At 53.5% G+C, this 20,078-nt stretch overlaps 7 protein-coding genes and 1 pseudogene across 8 annotated transcripts; 4 read left to right on the forward strand and 4 right to left on the reverse strand.

Moving 5' to 3' along the window:
* Nucleotides 1-128: 128 nt before the first annotated feature.
* Nucleotides 129-942, forward strand: GGTG_01099 (60S ribosomal protein L34-B; the record flags this gene model as incomplete). The annotated part of the gene is made up of 3 exons (XM_009218859.1): nt 129-163; nt 403-526; nt 754-942. 3 exons carry the CDS (start codon nt 129-131, stop codon nt 940-942), a joined length of 348 nt encoding a protein of 115 aa, XP_009217123.1.
* Nucleotides 943-1,854: 912 nt separating this feature from the next.
* GGTG_01100 (hypothetical protein) lies at nt 1,855-3,858 on the forward strand. Its single transcript, XM_009218860.1, has one exon. It carries the CDS (start codon nt 1,997-1,999, stop codon nt 2,885-2,887), a length of 891 nt encoding a protein of 296 aa, XP_009217124.1. The 5' UTR covers nt 1,855-1,996; the 3' UTR covers nt 2,888-3,858.
* On the reverse strand, nt 3,626-6,503 carry GGTG_01101 (alkaline phosphatase). Its single transcript, XM_009218861.1, has 2 exons — nt 5,965-6,503; nt 3,626-5,779 (listed from the first exon to the last, which is right to left on the reverse strand). The coding sequence occupies exons 1-2, from the start codon at nt 5,965-5,967 to the stop codon at nt 4,001-4,003; spliced, it is 1,782 nt and encodes a 593-aa protein (XP_009217125.1). The 5' UTR covers nt 5,968-6,503; the 3' UTR covers nt 3,626-4,000.
* Nucleotides 6,504-7,274: 771 nt separating this feature from the next.
* GGTG_01102 (dual specificity phosphatase catalytic domain-containing protein) lies at nt 7,275-9,593 on the forward strand (the record flags this gene model as incomplete). The annotated part of the gene is made up of 3 exons (XM_009218862.1): nt 7,275-7,533; nt 7,641-9,336; nt 9,437-9,593. The coding sequence occupies 3 exons, from the start codon at nt 7,275-7,277 to the stop codon at nt 9,591-9,593; spliced, it is 2,112 nt and encodes a 703-aa protein (XP_009217126.1).
* A 55-nt stretch (nt 9,594-9,648) lies between these two features.
* GGTG_01103 (hypothetical protein) lies at nt 9,649-11,201 on the reverse strand. Its single transcript, XM_009218863.1, has one exon. It carries the CDS (start codon nt 10,729-10,731, stop codon nt 9,886-9,888), a length of 846 nt encoding a protein of 281 aa, XP_009217127.1. The 5' UTR covers nt 10,732-11,201; the 3' UTR covers nt 9,649-9,885.
* GGTG_01104 (eukaryotic translation initiation factor 3 subunit C) lies at nt 11,103-14,405 on the reverse strand. The gene is made up of 3 exons (XM_009218864.1): nt 13,813-14,405; nt 12,757-13,730; nt 11,103-12,670 (listed from the first exon to the last, which is right to left on the reverse strand). Exons 1-3 carry the CDS (start codon nt 14,159-14,161, stop codon nt 11,405-11,407), a joined length of 2,589 nt encoding a protein of 862 aa, XP_009217128.1. The 5' UTR covers nt 14,162-14,405; the 3' UTR covers nt 11,103-11,404.
* A 1,054-nt stretch (nt 14,406-15,459) lies between these two features.
* On the reverse strand, nt 15,460-17,019 carry GGTG_01105 (hypothetical protein; the record flags this gene model as incomplete). Its single annotated transcript, XM_009218865.1, has 5 exons — nt 15,460-15,718; nt 15,787-15,872; nt 16,292-16,383; nt 16,466-16,662; nt 17,003-17,019. The coding sequence occupies 5 exons, from the start codon at nt 17,017-17,019 to the stop codon at nt 15,460-15,462; spliced, it is 651 nt and encodes a 216-aa protein (XP_009217129.1).
* GGTG_20009 lies at nt 15,549-15,620 on the forward strand (annotated as a pseudogene). Its single transcript has one exon. The product of its transcript is annotated as a tRNA-OTHER (tRNA).
* Nucleotides 17,020-20,078: the final 3,059 nt, after the last annotated feature.

Raw genomic sequence — 20,078 nt, forward strand, 5'->3', positions numbered from 1 at the left:
CGTTCCTGCCACACCAGTTTGAATTCTGAAAATTCGCTTTTCCCAGAACCGAAGCAGAAAACAATCAGCACTTTTTGTCCTCTAGATTCTTCGACAATTCTCGCCATCAAGAGAACAAAACCGCAGCAATGGCCTCCCGAGTCACCTACCGCCGTCGCAACCCGTGAGTGCCTTCAAAAGCGCCCATTCCCGCTCCCTCGATCTCCCCCTCGCGCCCGATTTGCCCAGTTACTGGGGCCGTTGCTTCGCCCTCGGTGACCCTCTGGGTGCGGCGAGGCAGGTCAACCTGGGCACATCATGGAGGGCTCGCTTTTCTACGGCCGGGGAGAAAGCGAAGGAGGGCGATACCGAAGACGCTGGGGACCGGGACGCTGGCTGACGGTCTGGGATTTCGCTGCACAGATACAACACGTCGTCCAACCGGACGCGTCTGATCAAGACCCCCGGTGGCGAGCTCCGTGTCCTTCACATCAAGAAGAAGGGTACCGCCCCGAAATGCGGTGACTGCGGCATCAAGCTGCCGGGCGTAAGTGCTGTCGAAACCCGCCACATCCGACCACCGCCACAGGCACCACCATCGCAGCTGGGCTACGCACTCTTCGCGCGTCGGCACGAATCGAGGAACGGTGACAGCTGTCGCTCAATTGATTCTTGACGTGGATGCCGAGGAGCGCGGAATGGTGGTGGTCAACAAGCAGGTCTCCCGTGAGGTCTGGCGGTCGTGCTGACGTCTCCTGCTCGATTCCAACACAGGTCCCTGCCCTCCGCCCCCGCGAGTACGCCCAGATCTCCAAGCCCAAGAAGACGGTCCAGCGCGCGTACGGTGGCTCAAGATGCGGCAACTGCGTGCGGGACCGCATCGTTAGGGCCTTCCTGATCGAGGAGCAGAAGATCGTCAAGAAGGTTCTGAAGGAGCAGACCCAGAGCGAGAAGAAGAAATAAATACGACGCCATGGTACTTCTGCTGGTTTTTGCGCACTCTTTATTTTTCCTGCTCATGCGACGGTGCGGACGGATACGGACGGGCGGACTCGGTCGGACTGGAAGCGTGCCCGGATTATGGTCTCTCTGACGGCATGATATCTATGCTCATGGCCTGGTGTTCAATTTTTGGGGACAAAAAAGGGACCTGCGTGGTGCATGGCGGAGCATCACTGCTGGGCCCGGCGACGGAGTTTTTCCGCCGCTCTCTTTTGCTTTGGGAACCTGACTGCGTGTTTCTAGGGCTGGTTTTATTTCTCGTCGCCTAGCCTCGGCGGCCCGGAATGATGAAGGGTCGTCAAGTCGAGCACCGAAGCAGCCTGTGCTGCCGCTGCTTGTGCCATGTGTTGAGTGCAAATGTTCCGTCGCGCAGACAAGCTCCCTCTCCCTTCCCCTTCTTCTACACCCCCATCATTCACCTGGCCTATACTCTGAGATGGCAATTACTCCGTTTGTCATTTCAATTTTGTGTCGAGGAAGATCAATCTGAGATGGCTCACTACTCACCGCGGCTTCCTGCATCTGGTGGAAGCAGCGGTCCATCATTTGAAGCCCACACCACATCAATCAAGTTTCAATCGCAGACGTTGGCCTGGTTTGCGTTGGTATTGCGAACTGCCATTCCGTACCTACTTAATGCCAAATACATCGGCGTCCGCCTTTCAATTTGAATCGTCATATCTTGGACCTTGTGATGTGATGATTTGCTGCTTGTGACGTTGGCCGGGCCTTGCGGGTGGCTCCATGTTGAAAATCTAACCCTGTGAATTTCGATTTGATGCAGCGTCCAGTCCCTCATTCAGAGGTTGGAGCCCCTCTTACTCAGCTGCGGCGACACACCACACATTAACACTTACAGCTGTTCATGCTCCCCCACGACTCGCACATTGCACGTTGATGGCACCACTGTATCTATCCATGGCAACAACAGCCAAGACCAATCAAAGTTCCTTAGGCGACGAAGCATAACCGACAAGAGCTAGACTACGCACCCCCAGGCCGAAATTTGTTACTCATGGCCAACTCATATTTCGCCGGCACCACCGCCATGTCTCGATCATTAGTATGCAAAGCTGCCGCCGGATCCCAACCAAGGCTCTTTGCTTCTCATTTTCTGAAGGCGTCGGACTCGTCCTGCGCCACGGCACACAACCGCCCCTCATCTTCCTCCACCCGCCACATCACATGTGCCATCAGCCCGGCGAGGCGGAAAGAATGGCCACAGGCGGCGCAACATACAGCCCCGCCCACGGCAGCAACAGCAACAGCAGCAGCAGCGGCGGCGGCGGCGGCGGCGGCGCGCCGTAGCCTCCACATGACGGGGCCAGCCCGGGCCGGCGCCGACGGCAGGGGGCCGCAGGGTGGCGGCGGCGGCGAGTCCAGGACGGACATTGGCGCGCTGGACGTGCTGGCGGGCGCCGAGGCGCCGGCGACGGCGGTGGACGCGTGCCTGCCCGACGGCTTCAAGCTTAGCTCGGGGCTCACGGTCCGGGGCGGGGCCGGGCTGCTGCTCGTGGGCGGCGAGGCCTTTACGTGGCGGCCGTGGGAGTGCGTCGACGTCGACAACAACAACAACAAAAACAACAGCGGCAACGATAACGGCCGCCGCCTGCGGATGCGGCTGATCAACGACAAGGGCCAGTGGGAGGTGCCCGAGTCGGCCTTTGGCCTGCTGTCGCTCGTGTGGCCGCGCCCGGACCTGCTCGTCCTGGGCTTGGGCCCCGAGATGCGCCCGCTCAGCCCGGCCACGCGCCGGCTCGTCAGCGGCCTCGGCCTGCGCGTCGAGGTGCTCGACACGCGGAACGCGGCCGCGCAGTTCAACCTGCTCGCGACGGAGCGCGGCGTCGGCGACGTGGCGGCCGCGCTGGTGCCGTTCGGGTGGAAGGAGGGCGTCGGCGCGGCGTGAGGGGAGCATGGATGGGATGGCGCGCGGCACCGGCTCCCCTCGCCTTTGCTGATCGCATCTCTCTCGGGATCTATGGTTTCTATGGAAGTCAGCTCGGGAGCGCCGGGCCGGGCATGGAGACGACATGACGCCTTGGTGGCGATTCCTACGATGCCTATTCTAGGAACGCGAGGCCAAAGCTCATGTTCACTCACAAAAAAAAAACATCCAGAGGTAGCAGCAGCCCGGAGGACCAAGGAGACCCCAGTTTCAAATCTCGAACAAGCTCCATTCCAAAACCCCTACCATGCCCACGCCCGAGCGCCATTCTCATGTGTGCTGGTGTATTCAGTACCACCATGTCCTTTCGCGAGGGGGCTAGGGTATTAAACATCACGATGCGGGGTTAGGGTCTGGGTTCGGGCCTAAATCTGATGGGCCTATACTCGAAACGTTTAATATCCTATTCCGTGAAGTCCTTGATGCCCAGGGTTGGGAAAAAAGTCAAGAGTCAAAAGTTAAAGTTACTGCCCTAACTTTAAAAGCTAGTCACAGCCAGGGTGATTTTAGCCCGCGCAAGTAATCCGGTATATAGACGCACCAGATGGCCAGAGTTGGCTTTCCCCCTCTCCTCACGCAGTAACAATCTCTTCATACAGTAGCTAAGCAAGTGTTGCGCCGTGAGAAATACCTACCCAGCTGCTTCACCGAGAGTGAAGAGGAGATCATCAGGACCGAGATGCGACAAAAGCTGAAAGGGTCGTTCTCCGTTAGCTAATAGGTGCTCAGTGAGGGTTTCAACATTGAGGACATGCCTGACATGGGGGACATCGAGGACATAAGGGACGAGGACAGGATGTATTGGTTTGACTGGGCTGGGTTGTATTTTCGCCGCGATAACCTGCATCGTTTCGATGTAAATGTTTTATAGTCTGTTATTCGTAGCACTAAATTGGAAAGACGGGAGTCGCAATGCAAACAAGCCACAAAGTTGTTTAGGTGCTCCAAAGGTTGATGCAAGAGACGTGTTATAGCTACGCATATTCAAAATCAGGCAAAATCACATAACATGGAACAAGATGGTAAATGAACGCCTGACCACATATATCCAGATATAAAAGTCGGCCAAAATCTTTACGGCTTGGTCGCCAAAGCCCAATCCATAGGATGACCAGCGGCCTCGTAGCCGGCCGGTTGCGGACTAGCAGGCTCCTGACGCGAGCCCGCCGAGGCAGCGCGGCTTTCTTTGAGCTCCTTTGTGACCTTCTTCACGCCGTCCTGGACGTCGAGGTACTTTGCGAGGAACCTCCCGATGTCGGTGTTCTCGACGTTGCCCCTAATCTTCTCGGTGCTGGGGCCGCCCGAGCTGTAGACGTTGACGTCGACGGCCGAGTGGCCGTGGGTAGCCCAGCCGACGTGGGCGCGGAGGCTGATCATCTGCGAGAAGATGACGAGCGCGTTCTCCGGGTGGGCGACGAGCTGGTTCAGCTCGTCGTCGGCGGCGTTGGTGATTCCCAGGCCGCCCTGGACGAGGGTGCCGTTGATCCACTGGCGCAGGTTATCTCGCTGGCGGGCCGTCTCGTCGGCAGTGGCGAGGTGCTGGTTCAGCAGGCGCGTGAGGTGCTCGGCCGAGGCGCTGGCGCGCTTGAGGGCCTCCGGGTACCAGGCGTAGACGGGCAGGTGGCCGGGCTCCTGGACGGCGGTGGAGAGGCCGCCCGTTTCGTGGTCGCTGGTGGCCACCAGCACGCCCTCGGTGTCGCTGGCGTCGATGAAGTCGAGGACGGCCTTGAAGGTGCGGTCGTACTCGAGCACCTCGCGGACCTGGGCGGCGGGGTCGTTGATGTGACCGGCGTGGTCGATCCTGCTGCCCTCGATCATGAGGAAGAAGCCCTTGTCGCTGTCGGCCGTGGCCTTCTCGAGGGCGCGCAGGGCCACGCGGGCCATCTCGCTGAGGCTCGGGTAGATGTCGGCCTGGTTGCGGCGGTCGATCTCGAACGGGATGTCGGTCGAGGCGAACAGGCCGAGGGTGGGGATCTGCACGTCCTCGCCGCCCTTGAGCGAGTCAAAGCCGCTGCGGCTATCAACGTAGTTCCAGCCGTGCTTCTTCTGGGCGAGGCTGGCCACGTCGACGTTGTCAGCGCGGCAACTGCCCTCGGTCGTGTTGGGCAGGAAGTGGCAGCGACCACCGCCAAGAATAATGTCAACCACGCGACCGAGAGGACCGTCGCCGACCTCCTGGACAGCGATCTCGTCATTTTGCATGCGCATATCAACATGAGAGGCGAAGCAGGCCGGGGTGGCATCGGTAACGTCGGTGGTAACGACGAGGCCGGTGTGGTAGCCGGCGCGCTTGGCGGCCTCTAGCACGGTGCCACAGGGGTTGTGGTCGGGGAGGGTCGAGATGGCGCCGTTGTAGCTCTTGAGGCCGCAGGAGAAGGCGGTGGCGCCGGCGGCGGAGTCGGTGACCAGGCTGTTGCTCGAGCGGGTGCGGCTGGAGCCCCAGAAGTGGCGATCCAGGGTCAGGACGTCGTCGATGGGGAGACCCTCAACATGTTGGCGGAAACTGCGGGTGAGGGACAGGGACGCCGGGCCCATGCCATCCGACACCATAAAGATCAAGTTCCGCTTGGCCGGTTTCTGAGCGGAGGCGGCGTGCGAGGTGCCACTCGAGGTCTGCTGGTGGTGCTGCATCCAGACGGCCAGCACAATGACGGCAGCCGTGGCTAGCAGGGCCCAAACCAGCAGCAGCGTCTCCCGCACGCGGGAGGGCAGCCAGGACGGCGCGGCATTCTCGCGTGGGTATGAGTGGATGGAGCGGTGGAGCGCGGCGTCTTCCTCATCGGCAAGACGATCGGAGCGGGCCGAGTCGGCCGAGCGGCGCGAGTCGGCGAGGAGGGGGGTTTTGGACGAAGGCTAAATTCGGTTGGGATTGCGTCCGATTCCGCCGCTGTCAGTCAGTTGCACATGGAGCTAAAGGGCAGTGACGTGAACTTTGTTGGGCCCAGCGTCTGGGCTCAGCGTCTGGGCACAGCCAGTGAGTGATTGGGGTTGGAAAAGGGAAGGCCTGAGCGAGCGTGTGCGTCCAAGCCAGCACATACCATCTCGACGAGGTCGCCAGCGGCTGTCGAGGAATCACAACCACAACTACCACCTATTCTGGTTGCGGGTGAGGTACGGGTAAGAAGCGCGGGCTTGGTGATGCCCCGGCGCCGAGGTCTGATGGGGATTGGAAGAAGACTGACAGGCAGAGCGAAGACGGAGGCGGGCCTCGCCTGGTTTTGATGGCTCGCCGCTCTCGACAGGCGCCAGCGGAGACGGCCTCCCTGCCGGTGGGCCTGTTCGCGGCGTCCTGTGACATGTCTCGGTGTATGATGTCAGGCGGGCACTGCGGGTCAGGCAGCGCAGCTGATGCAGTGCAGTGCCGTCGGCCCCTGCAGCTAGCGTTGTCAACACCCATGTGCACGCCATATCGAGAACCCCAGACCGACCCCAGACCCCGGCTACTCCCCTGGCGGTCGCCTAGGCAAAGGGGGAACTATCACACTCTTGTCGGTATAATTTGCTAATCTTGCTAATCTTGCTGATCTGCCTCGACAGCCCAGAGCCTGACCCAGCCATGCTCGATTCGCCTCCTCGGCCACCGTCGGGGCCGGTACCTAGCACGAGCATGAAGAGCTGCTCGAGCCGCACCTCCCAAAGCGGGGCAGCCGGAGGGGACGGCCCCCGGCTGTTCCTGCCATTCCAGTCAGGCAGCAGTCGCACGTTGAGGCACCATAACAGGCGATTCGTTGATTACGTGGAAGGAAGGTCCCATGCCAGGCCTTTTTGGCTGGACGCCTGCCTGTGCCTTGCGCCAGGCGAACGCACTACAGCCCAGCCTCGCGACCCGATCTAACCGTGCCTCGCCGAGCTCGTTCCTGGAGGTCATGGCTCCTGATGCTGTGGCCGGTTACTACAAATTGCCATTTTCCTCCTTGTCTTCCTCACCAGCCTCAATTCAATCTGTCTGGTCGGATCCACCACAACCCACAAGCGAGGGAGCACCGACGCCCTGACATTTTTATTCATTTATTGAGTCATCTGTGTGAGAGAAATCACAGGTCTTCGGGAGGAGGTAGGTGATTAAATCCCTCCTACTTTCCCGCACGCCTTTTTATTTTGTCGCTGCTGTTTTGGACCGTGAGCAGGTTCTGTGACGTATTGTGTGCCCCTCCAACAGTAACGCCGTCGTTTTGGGGGAGGACAAAAATAAAAGGGGAAGAAATCGACAGAAAATCAGAAGAGAAAAGAAAACAATGCCTTTCTCGTCCGTCCGTCTTATCTCAATTGCGCTTCTCAACAGCATCCACATAACCTGGTACCTAACCCGAATCGACGGCACGGCCTGTTAGACGTCGCTGTAACGGGAATGCTCGGTGGCGACCCGTCACTGTTTAGCTCAGCCCAAGCTCGCATCGCGCAGCTGGCGGGCGACTCTTCGGCGGGGTGCCCGCGTTGGGTCCTGGTGCTGGCCCTGCTTGCCCCGGCTGTCTCGCTCTTCCTCGCCCGAACACCATCTGCCCGTCTTCGAATGGCCCCGCCATCGACTACATCCCATCCCAAACAGCCCCGCGGCAGCCCGGTCTCGGGCCAGGAGGAGCAGCAGCAGCTACAGCATCGCACCCACGGTGAGTCCAAGCCTACCCCCCCAGCCGTCTCCAGCGCCGCCCGCCGCCGCCCCAGGGTACGCCTGTCTGACGCATGAGCCCGCCCGTGCCCTTTGTCGTTGCGCCAGACCCCGCCGTGACAGACCCGCCGTTGCTGCAGAAGCACTTGGCCTTCAAGTCATACACTACCAGCCGCTTCACCTACCCGGCCATACGCACCGTCTTCCGTCGCCACTCCAAGATTGACGAGCTGCCCGTCTCGCCCTCGCCCATCCCCTTGCTCGTCTTCATCCATGGGCTGGGAGGGTCGGCCGCCCAGTTCCAGCCGCTCTTGACGTCGCTCATCAACGTCTCGTCGTGTCTCGTCGTCGATCTTCCCGGCTGCGGCCGCTCCGAGTTTGCGCCCACTGACTGGGATGCCTACACCACTGACTCCCTCGTCGAGCTGCTCGAGCTCGTCATCGAGGACTACCGCGAAAAGGATGCTGGTCAACAGGTCGTGTTGATCGGCCACAGCATGGGCGCCGCCCTCGCTGCCCAGCTCGCCAGCAAGGTCTCGCCCCGCCGCTCCGTCGTTTCCGACAATGTCCTTGGCCTTGTTGCCATATGCCCGCCGTCCCAACCACCCTCCGAGAAGCAGACCTCTCTCTTCCGGAAGCTGCTCTGGATTCCTACGCCAATTTTCAACCTCTGGCGCGCGTGGGACCGTAGAGGCGGCGTCGAGAGTGCAAGCGTGCGCAGGTTTGTTGGACCTGGCGCTGACCTCGAGGCCCGCAAGCGCCAAAACCGCTTCAACAACCAGAGCCAAACACGGGTGTGGCGGCGCATGGCCTGGGGATCGCTGGCCGTATATGGGAAGGGTGAGCCGCGGGGCGGCATTGCAGGCAAGCGTATATGGCAGGGCATTGACGTCCCCGTATACCTTATATCAGGGGCTGATGACCATGTCACCCCACCCGCCGATGCCGAGAGAATTCGTGGATGGCTTTCTGCCAACTGCTCTCGCCCCGAAGACGGACAGGGTCCCGAGTCTCGCACAATAGTCGCCTCTGCCGCCCCCGTTGACCTCCCGGAAGCGCCACTCCAAAGGACGGAGAGTCCAGGATACAACAGGGACGCAGTCCAAGTGGCTGCAGGGCTCGATAAACCCATAAGCGAGAGCGAGGAGCGGCAGAACGACCCCTCGACCCCGCGAGAGGATACCCCTGACTTGCCGCCGCTGCGAGCCTGCTCTCACCAAATGGTCGAGTCGGTAACGCTCCCGTCTCCAGCAACGCATGCACTGCTCTACACACCATCTACCGAGCGCGTCTTGGCGGGCCTTGTGTCGGACTTCCTCAGCACCAGTGTCAGTCCGCGCCTGTCACTGGGCTGGCAGCTGCAGTACCTCTCGAGGGAGGGCAAGTGGGACGTCAAGAACCTGGCCAAATGGCGGGAGGTGGAGCAGGTGTCGGAGCCCATAGCAGGCATCTTCCGGGCCATGAAGACGCTGCGCGAGGTGGACGAAACGCACTGCCCTGCCGTCTTTGTAGCAAAATGGGGTCACATCATCAAGGACGTCATCGACATATCGCATGATACGCCCGTGTACGATTCGCGCGGGCTCGAATCCGGCGGCATCCGCTACCACAAATTCCCTACTGTCTCAAAAATCCCGCCGACGGATTATGAGATCGATGCTTTTATCGCCCTTGTAGACAAGATCCGGGCGGAGCAGCAGCTGAGGCTGCAGAGCGAGGCTACCGACGCCGCATCCCGGGGCGAGGCCGTGGACGCACAGCGGAAGTATATGATTGCTGTCCACTGCCATTATGGTAAAAACAGGTCAGTTGGCATGCTCTTTCCTCATGGTACCAAGGTCTGCTTGGACTTGGGCTTGAATTTTGGCATGGCTCAGTACTGACATACGAAACCACTTCACCAGGACCGGTTACTTCATTGTTTGCTACCTGGTCGAGCGCTGTGGGTTCGACGTCCAAGCAGCCATCGACGAGTTTGCGCGAGCTCGGCCCAAGGGAATCCGGCACCAACACTTTCTCGATAAATTGCATGTTAAGTACTCTCTGCGGAGGAAGCGATAAAGCGCATCGATGGTCTGGTGCCTGTTCTTGGAGCATTTCATCTTTTTCAAGTAGTCGGTGTTGGCACTCACGTGTTGTCTATGGATATAATTCGAGTCGTATCATTATCGCTGTTGTTTGGGTTTCTGGTTTCTGGATAAGGGGTACACACAAGATCTGGTAGTACCTGCCTGGTTGAGTCCCGGACAGCGGGTGTTTTGTCTTGTTTGTAAACAGGTGGCGTTAGGGATTCATGAAGAATTGATATTGAGTTACGTGACGCTTCGAGGCTTGTATGGCACCCGCCTATGCGTTAAGCGTGCTCGACCACCTCCCAAACGTTGTCGCCGTCACGTAGCTCCTTTCCGACCTCGAGCAGCTCAGACAGCCGAGTAAATGCCTGCTCACAGGGCACGGGAACGGTGCCTATCCTCGCCGCCGCCCTCCAGCCCTCGTCCTCCCTCCACTGCCACCTCTCGGCTCCGAGCTCCTCGCCGACGCGTATCAGACCCTGGCAGTGTCTCCCCAGCAGCACAACCACGCCCCGCGCGCCCCGGTCCACATCCTCCAGCCGCAGGACCACGCACCTCGGCCCGTCCTCCACCACAGCCTCGCCTACGCCCGACGGCGTCGCCACCACCGCCGCCGCCGCCGCCGGGATGGCCGCGGGCGCCTCGTCGGCCCACAGCTCCTCGTAGTCGGCCTCGACGCCCGTCGCCGGGTTGACCATGCGGCCCTTCTCGAGCGTCTCGTCTCCCCCTTGCGGGAACATGTCGCCCTCGTCGGTGGCGGCCGCCGGGTCCGCGCCCGCCGGCACGCGCGAGTCGATCCAGTGCGTCCAGCGCGAGCGCGTCACGGCCTCGCTGCCGTCCGGGGTGGTAGTGGTGCGCTTCCACGACTCGGACGTTCCCGCTATTGCCCAGTCCAGCCGCGAGGCGGGGAGGACGACGACGGCGGGGGGCGACGGTGGGGTTGATCCGTCCTTCTGCTGTTGTTGCTCCGCCGCCGCCGCCGCCGCCGCCGCCTCGGCTGGTGTCGGGTCCAGGATCCGCAGGTCCACGAACCGCCGCGCCGGCGAGGTCAGGACGATCGTCGACGTCGGCTCCTGCGGCATGGCGGGGGGCCAGCGGATGTATCTTCTGATGGAGATGCTGCCCATGTTGGTGGTTTGCTTTTGGTTGCCGTCTCCTTTGGGGTATTCTTATGTCTCATCTCTCTTGTGCTGCTGCTGTTCGTAAACTGCTATGCTATGCCTGAACCAGCCGGATGGACTAGGGTGGTGATGCCGACGAGTTTGATACGAGGTTGTGCTCGGACGGCTGCCCTGTATGTTCATCCACTCACGTTGCTGTTTTCTGGAGCTGCCAAAGTCGATGTTTGAGTCAACCCCGCTCTGTAACCCAACTCCTGCCCTTTTCTTCTCCACGTATACAACAAGCCCCAAGTACGAGGTAGAGTCTACTCCTTCCGACTCGATCTGAGCCAAACGGTTTTCTTCGCCTCGGCACATCGGTTATTGTCACCTTCTCATACACCCAGACTTCATATTCACCCCGCTTGATACGGCCAGAACTGAACCCAAATAAGGCAGAGACACAGATCCGTGCGAAATAACAATTATACCCTACCCAGCATTCATAACACCTCGACGGGGCCAAACCAAGTCCAGAAGCCACCAGATCAAAATGCGGACCCATCCTCTCTACCTGTGGGGGCTATGAAGCACGCTTTTGTCTTCACCGACTGGACTGCCCTGCCAAGCCCAATGAATGCAATGAACCAGCTAAGAAACGACGGGACCGAAAAAAGAACATTTGTTGAAAGGAAACCCTCTACCCGCGCACCCCCAATGCGCCGCCCGTGAACTGGGTGCCGCCAGCCTGCCGTTGCGCATTGTCGATCCGTGGACCTCCCCTGCCGCCGCCGCCCCTGCCCCTGCCGCCGCCCCGGCCGCCCCTGCCACCCCTGCCGCCCTGCCTCTCGAACGCGTTGCTCGTGCCCTGTGTCCGCTGCTCTAGCGTGCGCTCGTTGGACTCGATGAGCGAGCTCGCCTTGTCCGACAGAGTGAGCGCCAGGCTCTGCAGCCTGCTGAGCTCGACGCCCTTGCGGAAGATGACCGTCTGCTTGACCTGGTCCAGCGCTGCCGCAAGCTCCTCGTGGCTAATCATCTTGCTGATCACGGCCGAGACCTTGACCGGGTCCAGCTCAAACATGGTGCTCAGCGTCTCCACGCTGAGCGTGTCGTAGAATGGCGCATACGTAAACAGATATGTCCGCAGACCCTCCTCCTGAATTTGCTTGGCCAGCATGGTCTTGATGGCCTCGGCGCTCGGCATCAGCTCCCAGATCTTGATGCTGTGGATGAACGTCGTCGCCTTCTTCCACTCGCCAGCAGCTAGCGTCTTGGAGGCCTGCATGACATGGTCCCTCGTGTTCTCCGGGGGGCCCGTGAAGATCTGGCGCTCGTGGTACTCGAGCATGCGGCGGTACGTCTTGCTGATGATGCGCTTCTTGATGTCCGGAGACGAGCCCGTCTGGGCCAGGAGCGGGATCTCGAGCAGCATGCTGCACGTCAGGTACACGCACTCCAGCAGCTCCAGGTTGATGTGCATGTGAAACGGCAGTTGTCGTTGCCTCTCCAGCCTCTCCTGCTCGGGGGAAACCTGGTTAAACCTCTGGATCATGACACCCTGAGCAAGCAGCTCCTTCTGCCGGCCGCTGCCGCAGATCTCCTGCAACGTGTTTTGTGCGTCGTACACGGGTCCCTTGCGGAACGCACAGAGACCGACCTGGACAAGCGTCCTGTTGTACAGAATCTGCGTCAGGACGTCGAAGCTGTTGATCGTCTCCTGCAAGTGCGACATGAGCATCATGTCTCTCGACTTGTAGTAGTCGTCGTGCAGCGCAAGGAAGTAGATCTGGCACAGCATCGCCCGTGCCCTGTGGATGCCCTCGCTGTTGGCGAACAGGTAGTTGCAGAGGACGTTGACCAGCAGCGGCGCGTCGACCGTCTCCTGGCGGGGGGTTATGCTCGAGTCGACACTACCGCCCGCCTCCTTCCAGCAGTTCTCCTCGAGGATCTTGACGACTTGGGAGGGCTATATGGGTTGTCAGGTTAGCAAGCGCTCGCGTGAGACGCATCCAGATCGGCCGCTTTCGAGGCCACGATTCGCGTTGAGCTTACCTTGAAGTAGACGTGGTCCAGACGGCGCATGACGACACGGTTCACGAGCTCCTGAAGAATCTCGAGAGTGGAGTCCTTGCGGAGACCCTCGTAGTACAGCTGGCCGCGGAAGATGATGTTGTAAAGAGCACCCTCGTCGGTGAGGCGCTCAATGTACTCTGAAGTGTGGGGGTCGATGGCCTGGAGGGATCGGGTAAGCTCGTCGTCGAGGCGCTCCACGTATGAGACGATGCTTCCGGGAACCTTGATGTACTTCTCCTCCTTCTCAAGCACAGGGGGCTTGTCGTCGTCCTCCCACTCCTCGGCGTTCTCAAGAACTATGTATTCCTTGTTCTCATCCAGCACCGTTAGCAGTAGCGAGAGCTCCTTCTCCGCTGCCTTCCAGTGCTCGACGGGAAGAGCGGTTCCAGTGCTGGTGCCGATGTCGAAGCGCGACGAGATAAGTGCGAGCAGAACACGGATCCTCTGATAGGGAGTGACGGCAATCTCTCCCAGCTTCTCCATGATCTTGATCTGCTCGAAGCGGTCCGTGTTCTTCTTGCCGCGCGACTCGAGGATAGATCGCAGGTGCTTGAAGATGCTCTCAGGGGTGAACTGCAGGGTCCGGCCACCCTTGCCGACGGTTATGAAGTCCCCGTCTTCCTTCTCGGCGTCCATGTCGGCCAGCCTGACCTTCTTGACGGGCTTTGGCGCAGGCTCCTCCTCCTCGTCGTCCGTGTCCATCATGTACCCAAACTCGTCGGCCTTGTACGCCTCGATCTGGGTCTGGTACTCCTTGTTGGTCTTCTTGATGCGCTGCTTGACCGCGTTCAGACCACGGGCGTTGGTGGCGTTCATCTTCTTGGGCGTGACCTTCTGTTTCGCCAAGGTCTCGTTCATGAAGTCCTCCAGATCTGCCAGGCATTTGATGTAAATCTTGGGCGTAGGGGTACCGGCGCGCAGCTTCTCAACCTGTCGGTTCAGCTTGTCGAACTCTGTGGGGAAACAAGGGGTTAGCCTGGGCACTTGCGATAACGTGCAAAGCAACAAACAATAGCTCATATGGGAGTGACGAACCGGTGGAGATGGAGCCCCAGTCGTTGATCTTTTGGTTGTTGGTGATGGTGGTGATGATCGCCTCCAGCTCTTCGAACCGCTTGTCCTTTGCGCTCTTCACCTTTGTGGTGGCTTCGGCATCGCTGTCGTCCTCGGACGAGGACTCATTGTCGGCCAAGAATTTGTTTGCGCCGCTCTTCTTCACGCCGCCCTCCTCCTCAGACGACGACGACTCATCATCGCCGGATCCCTCGTTGTCGGAGCCATCCTCGTCCTCCTGCTGCGACACCTCGTCATCTGAGTAGAGCTCCTCCTCGTCGGAGCTGCTCTCGCTCGAGCTATCATTTCCACCTCGGAAAAACCGCGACATGGTGGGCGACACGGGCGATGGCGGAACTGGGGGTATCGGTTTGGCGAGACGTTCGGCCGGCGACGGTGCTGCTGGCGCTGGATGAGAGCAGGCACTCCCTCCTCGAACTTTTTTGTGAGTCGAATGGTGGGGTAGATGGGGTCTATTTTTCCCTAGGGAAATCGAATTGTGTGCTGTGGCTTTGCGCGGGAGAGGGAGTTGTCAGGTGGGATGAGTCATCAGCCTACTCACGGGCCTTGAAGCCCACCTTATGCACTCTTCGTAGCACTCGGCCCTCCGGGCCTTAGCCTAGAACAAAACACCGCACTTTTCATTACCAATCACGCGCATTGGTTTTATGGCGATCCAGGCAGGGAGCACAGGGAGTATCAGCCTCCTACTTTGCCTGTATAGAACGATCAATTAAAGCCGAGAAAAGCACCATTACCAACCCTCCTTGGTGTTTTCACGGTTGCGTTTAGACCTCCTCCAAACCCCCATCGATCGCGTCACCGGGGCGCATCGCTAAACCTTACGAAAACCTTACCTTGCAAATCCGTTAAGCCTTATTCCAGAACGATTTATCCCATCCTTTATTGGATAGGTTGTTAGCCAAACAAGCCTTATTTTTAAGCCGGCTTTTATTTGGCCCAGGTTGGAAACCCGAACGCGATAAAATTTCGCCCATACATAGTTTTTACATTGCCGTTTATAACTTTTTAAGGCATTTCCGAAACCCTTTTTCCGATTGTTATTAGCTTTTTAAAATTTGTTAAAATTTTGAAAATTTTAAACCGCTTTTGGGAGCCACATATTTGCTATATTGCTCCAATTTAAATTACTTTTTAAGCTATTTAGCGCTAGTAACAAACCGGTTACGCTAATTTAATTAATTAATTATCGTTTAATTTCCAGTTAATAACGAGCTAAAAAAAAAAAAATTTGCGGAAGCACTTTACGCTAGCTTTTTCCTTTTTTTTTTTGCATATCCACACATTCCAGCACGTTATTTAAAATTTTAAATTACCACTTTTGCGCTAAATACTTTTTTTTGCGCTTTGTTAAAAGCTTATGCTTTGTTATTCCTTTTTCCGGCTAAAATTGGTAAATATTTTGAAATTCCAAAAAGGAAGCTTCGAAAATTGTTAAAAATCCCAATTAAAGGAAAAAAATTGCTTTCCATATCCTGGGGAATCCTTAAAATCTTTTTTTACAACACATTACTACCATTAACTTGGGAAAATCTGTCCAGCTTTTAATAATTTCCATTGCAAGCTGTGTGTAGCTTATTTTGCTTTTTGTTAATTTGCAATTAAATCCTATTTATCCAGCTCATATCTTTTTTTCGCTTTTTCTTTTTCGTTATTCCAGTCGTTACTTTTTTCGCTCTTAATTTTTGGCGGCGCGTGGCCTCGTGGTGCAGTGGCTTTGCACCAGGCCGGTCCCGCCAGGACCACGGGTTCGAATCCCGTCGAAACCACAGGACTTTTTGTTTTTAAGCCCTTGGCTTGCCAGGATCGAAACCGATAAGGGCCGATAAGCCAAATCAACCAATACTTACAACGCCGACACCGATAACTACAACAACCTTATCGATTTAACCCAACCTTATCGATTTCGATAGCAACCCCCCTTACTTCCCTTACCTTGGCGCCACCGCCTTGCACCCGTTCGCTACCACCACTAATCCGATTTCGAATGCACCCTTTACGTGCTTGGCAGGGTCACTACCCTGCACGTGCCACCAAAGGTTGGGGCCTTTTGGGGCACAAACAAAAAGAAAGATAACGCACGTGGTGCACCGAATAGGGAAACGCCGATAGCGGGCCAGTAAAGGAAAAAGCAAAAAAATAAGGGAAAAAGGGGATAAAGGAAGGGTTTCCAAATGCCCTGGACCATTTGGGCAAGCAGAACCAGGTTAGCGATTCGACCCCAAAGCGATAACGATTAAGGCCCGGCAAGCCTTAGCAAATTACATAACGAAGCAACTAACCAACCAATTTAAAGCGCAAAACGCGGCCTTGCCGGCCCCCTGCAAAGGGGGCTGCATTTGGAAGGACGGTTAATTCCCGAATGGAGCCCTTTAAGCAATCGAGCGTGGAAAAAAGTAAGCGTTAGCTAAAGCGGTTCAACACCGCCACGGAAGCGTACCGCCAGAAAGGCGGGAACGCAAGCATAAGGTTTTTCCTCCTTAAGCCCAACCCAAAAGGTTTTCCCCCATTTGCATATACTTAGCAACAGCACTAAGGTTTCTTTTATAAATATAATAACGTATAAATAAATAAATAAATAAATAAATAAATAAATAAATAAATACTTTCATACTTAATTTAACCGCTTTTGCCTCCCCAACCTCGCAACGGGAAAACGCCATTAAATACAGCAAATTTAACATTAAATTCAAACTTTTCGCTTCCGGCTCGCTACCGGACGTATGTTCGCGCGCAAGCGCGTTTACGGCGCGGTTGCTGGCAGCGCCAGCAACCCCGAAAGCGGCGGAACGGTTACTAACCGCCCTAAAGCTAGCAATAACATTATTATAACCAACGCCTTTAACCCTTTCCCAACGCGCACCCGCATCGCAAATTTAAAAAACCAATTAATTAAAATATTAAAGCCTTTCGTACTTTTTAGCAATACCAAATTAATGTTTAAAATCGTAAAAAAATAAACCAAAACCGTAATAAACGCGTTCGAAACGCGGTTTTGCAACTATTGCAATTACATGCTTAATTATTTTCGCATTATAAAAAACGAAATTATTGTTAAAATACGCAACGCCCGCAAGCAAATTATTAATTACGCTTTGGTTTTAGCAACCGGCTTGCCGTAAAGCGGCCAAACCGGCAACCATTTGCTTACAATTCGCTTTTACGCATTTTTTAATACCGGCCCCCCCCCCCCGAAATATATTTTCGCGCGTACCAAACGCAAAATTACCATTTTAATTAAAAACGTTCCTTTTAAAATCGCGAATTGCATACCCGTTAAAATTACCATTACATTAATTAAAAAGTTCGGCAATAACGTAAAAGCAACGCGCAAGCTTTCCAACGGTAACGTAATAATTTTATTTTATATAACCGTTGCTAAGCATACGAAAAATACCGCGTAAATTATTAAAATATTTAGCAATAAAGCAATATATTAAACCCAAACTTATAACGTTATAATTAAAAGCATTTAACAAAACGCAACCAATAATAATAACATTTTGCTGCACAAATTTAAAGCGCATAATATTAAAACCGAAATTAATTCCATTTATATATAAAATGCCCGGTAACCAAAAAAATACGCTACGGTACTAATTAGGATTACATTCCCCGCCGCAACCCAAACCGCATGCAACAACAATTTCGTATTTAAAAACGAAATCCTTAACGTCGAACCATTTGCAATAAAAGCAAAAACCGCCCAATGCTACAAATATTACGGGTAAAAACATAAATCGAAATTTTGCAAAAAAACGGCCCGTTGCCCGCATTGCGCCGGGCCATTGCATAATAACGGCAAAACCGGGAAATTTTTGTGCCCATCGTACGGGAATTAATTTATTGCAAAAAAAAGCAAACCAAAATGCTGCAATTGCAAAAGTAATTATTTAGCTTTTTAATAAAAATGCCCCGCAGCGAAAAAAAAAATTAAAAAAGCCAAAAATACATTTTTAAACCGGCCAAAACAATTTGCTTTAAAAACGGAAAATAAACGCGCACCCTAACCGGACCAAATAAACCACCTTACCGTCCACACCCTCCCGCTTTCTACATTTATCCGCCCTTTACCCGGCCCCCCCCAACCGCTACAGGAAAAAAATAACCTGCTTAATTTAAAATCGCTAACAAAACGCAAACGGAACGGTTTTTTACTAAAAATAACGAAAGCAAAAAAAAATTCCCCAACCAAAAAACGAATAAGCAAATTACGAAAATCCCGCAACAAAAAAACGTTAAACTTTTTTAAATTCGCTTCCAAAATAAACCAATACTTTATAAACCCAAATTTTGCCCTTTTCGGCTTTAACAAAATAACGGAAACAAAAGGAATAAACGAATACCGGATCGCTAATAACCCAACGGCACTTAGCAATACCGCAATTACCAATTCCAACCTTACCAATGCGCCAAACTATAAAGCCCCTTCCTTTTCCCCCAATTTACTTTTACCCAACCGTTTGCATTCCAACCAATCCAGCTTGGCCTTATACCAGCACCGTTTAGCCTTTTTGCAATTAAAATTACGTTTATTTTTAACCAACTAACTAACAATAACAATAACGTATAAAATTAAATATATTATATTAAAACATAGGAAAAAGCAAAGGGAAAAGCAACTTCCCCCTTTACAATAATAAACAATATAACATTTTAACCATTTAAAAGCTAAAGCGCAACCAGCACAAAAACCCTTTAAAACCGTACAATTGCAATTACAAGCTTATTTATTACCAAAAATTTAATTTTAACGCAATACTTTACGTACATAACCGTTTCGCCCCCAAATTGTAAACCGCCCGATACGGTTACGATTAAGCTTTAATTACAATTATTACGCCGGAAAGCCCATTAAAAATATATTTAATATATTTTTTAAATTTTAAAGCAAGCTTTAATTAAGCAACGCCCCTTATTACAATCGCTATTTACCCAACCCAAAAGTATACAATTTTTATAAACAATTTTAACCTTTACCACCCAATTTAAAATTTACATAATAAATATAACGCAAAAAGCAAAACCTTTTTGGAATTAATACGCCGCAAACAATTCGAATTGGCAACGCTTTACGAAAAAGTTACAAAAAGGAAACGAAAAAAAAAATAGCACAATTAACCACGTTTAAGCAACGCAATAATTCGAAATGAAATATTTGGAATAAAACAATACGATAAAAAAGTCCAACCATTTATCCCAAATACTCCGCGTTTTTTTCGAACCGTAACAATTCCAATTTTAACAAATTAAAAATTAAAAATAAAAAAACGTTAAATTAATAAAAAAATTAACGAAAGCTAAAGCCGAAATGGCCAGCAAATTAATAACAACCGGGAATATGCATAACGTTAAAGCTATAAATAAAAAAGCCAATAAATTAATGCAATAATTAACCCAATTTGCTAACCAGCTAACCCTTTAACGAAAACCAAGCCCCCCTAACAAACGCGCCCTTTACTAAATACAAAAATTTAACAACTTTTGTAAAAAAACGAACCGCTTGCAACGCGCTTTTATTAAAAACAAAACGCAAGCAATATAAAAAACGTACAAAACCGCAAACAAAGCATTCGTTAAAAAAAAACGCCAAACGATATCCAATTATTAAAAAAGCGTTATTTCCGCAACGAAACAAAATACCAAAAAAAACGGCGCATTTTAAAAATTCGAAAAATAAGCCCGCTTAAAAAGCTTTTAAAAAAAAACCCAAATCGGTTACCAAATTTAATTAAAACCGGAAAAAACCCGGATACGCTTCGTAACCATTAAAAAAAACCAAAATTTTATTATCCAAGTTTTTTCCAAACCTACCAATTAATACTTCCAACATTAACAAAACCAAATTTCCAAACTATTTTTTCCTAAATCCTTTCCAAATGCCCGTTTTCGTTACCCCGCAAAACATTATAAAAGCAACGGGCCGCACTAAACCGTAAAAAGCTACGGGCTAAAACCATTTCCCGAACGGGCTATTTAAAGCCGTTAAATTGCCGGGCGCAACCGCTATCGCAAAATTTGCTAACGCAACAATCGCTACAAGCTATTTCCCAAAACGCTTTAAAAAAACCTTTACGGTAATATTACCCAAACCAAATAAAATTACCAAAAAAAAAACAAACCGGGGAATAAAAGCCCATTGCTTTATTATTATTAATTTTAAAAGCCATTAAATTAATTATAACAAAATAAATCGCTAATAAAACGGAAAAAAAGGCATTTTCCCC

This window comes from Gaeumannomyces tritici (genome assembly GCF_000145635.1).
Source record: "Gaeumannomyces tritici R3-111a-1 unplaced genomic scaffold supercont2.1, whole genome shotgun sequence".
Lineage (NCBI taxonomy): Eukaryota > Fungi > Ascomycota > Sordariomycetes > Magnaporthales > Magnaporthaceae > Gaeumannomyces > Gaeumannomyces tritici.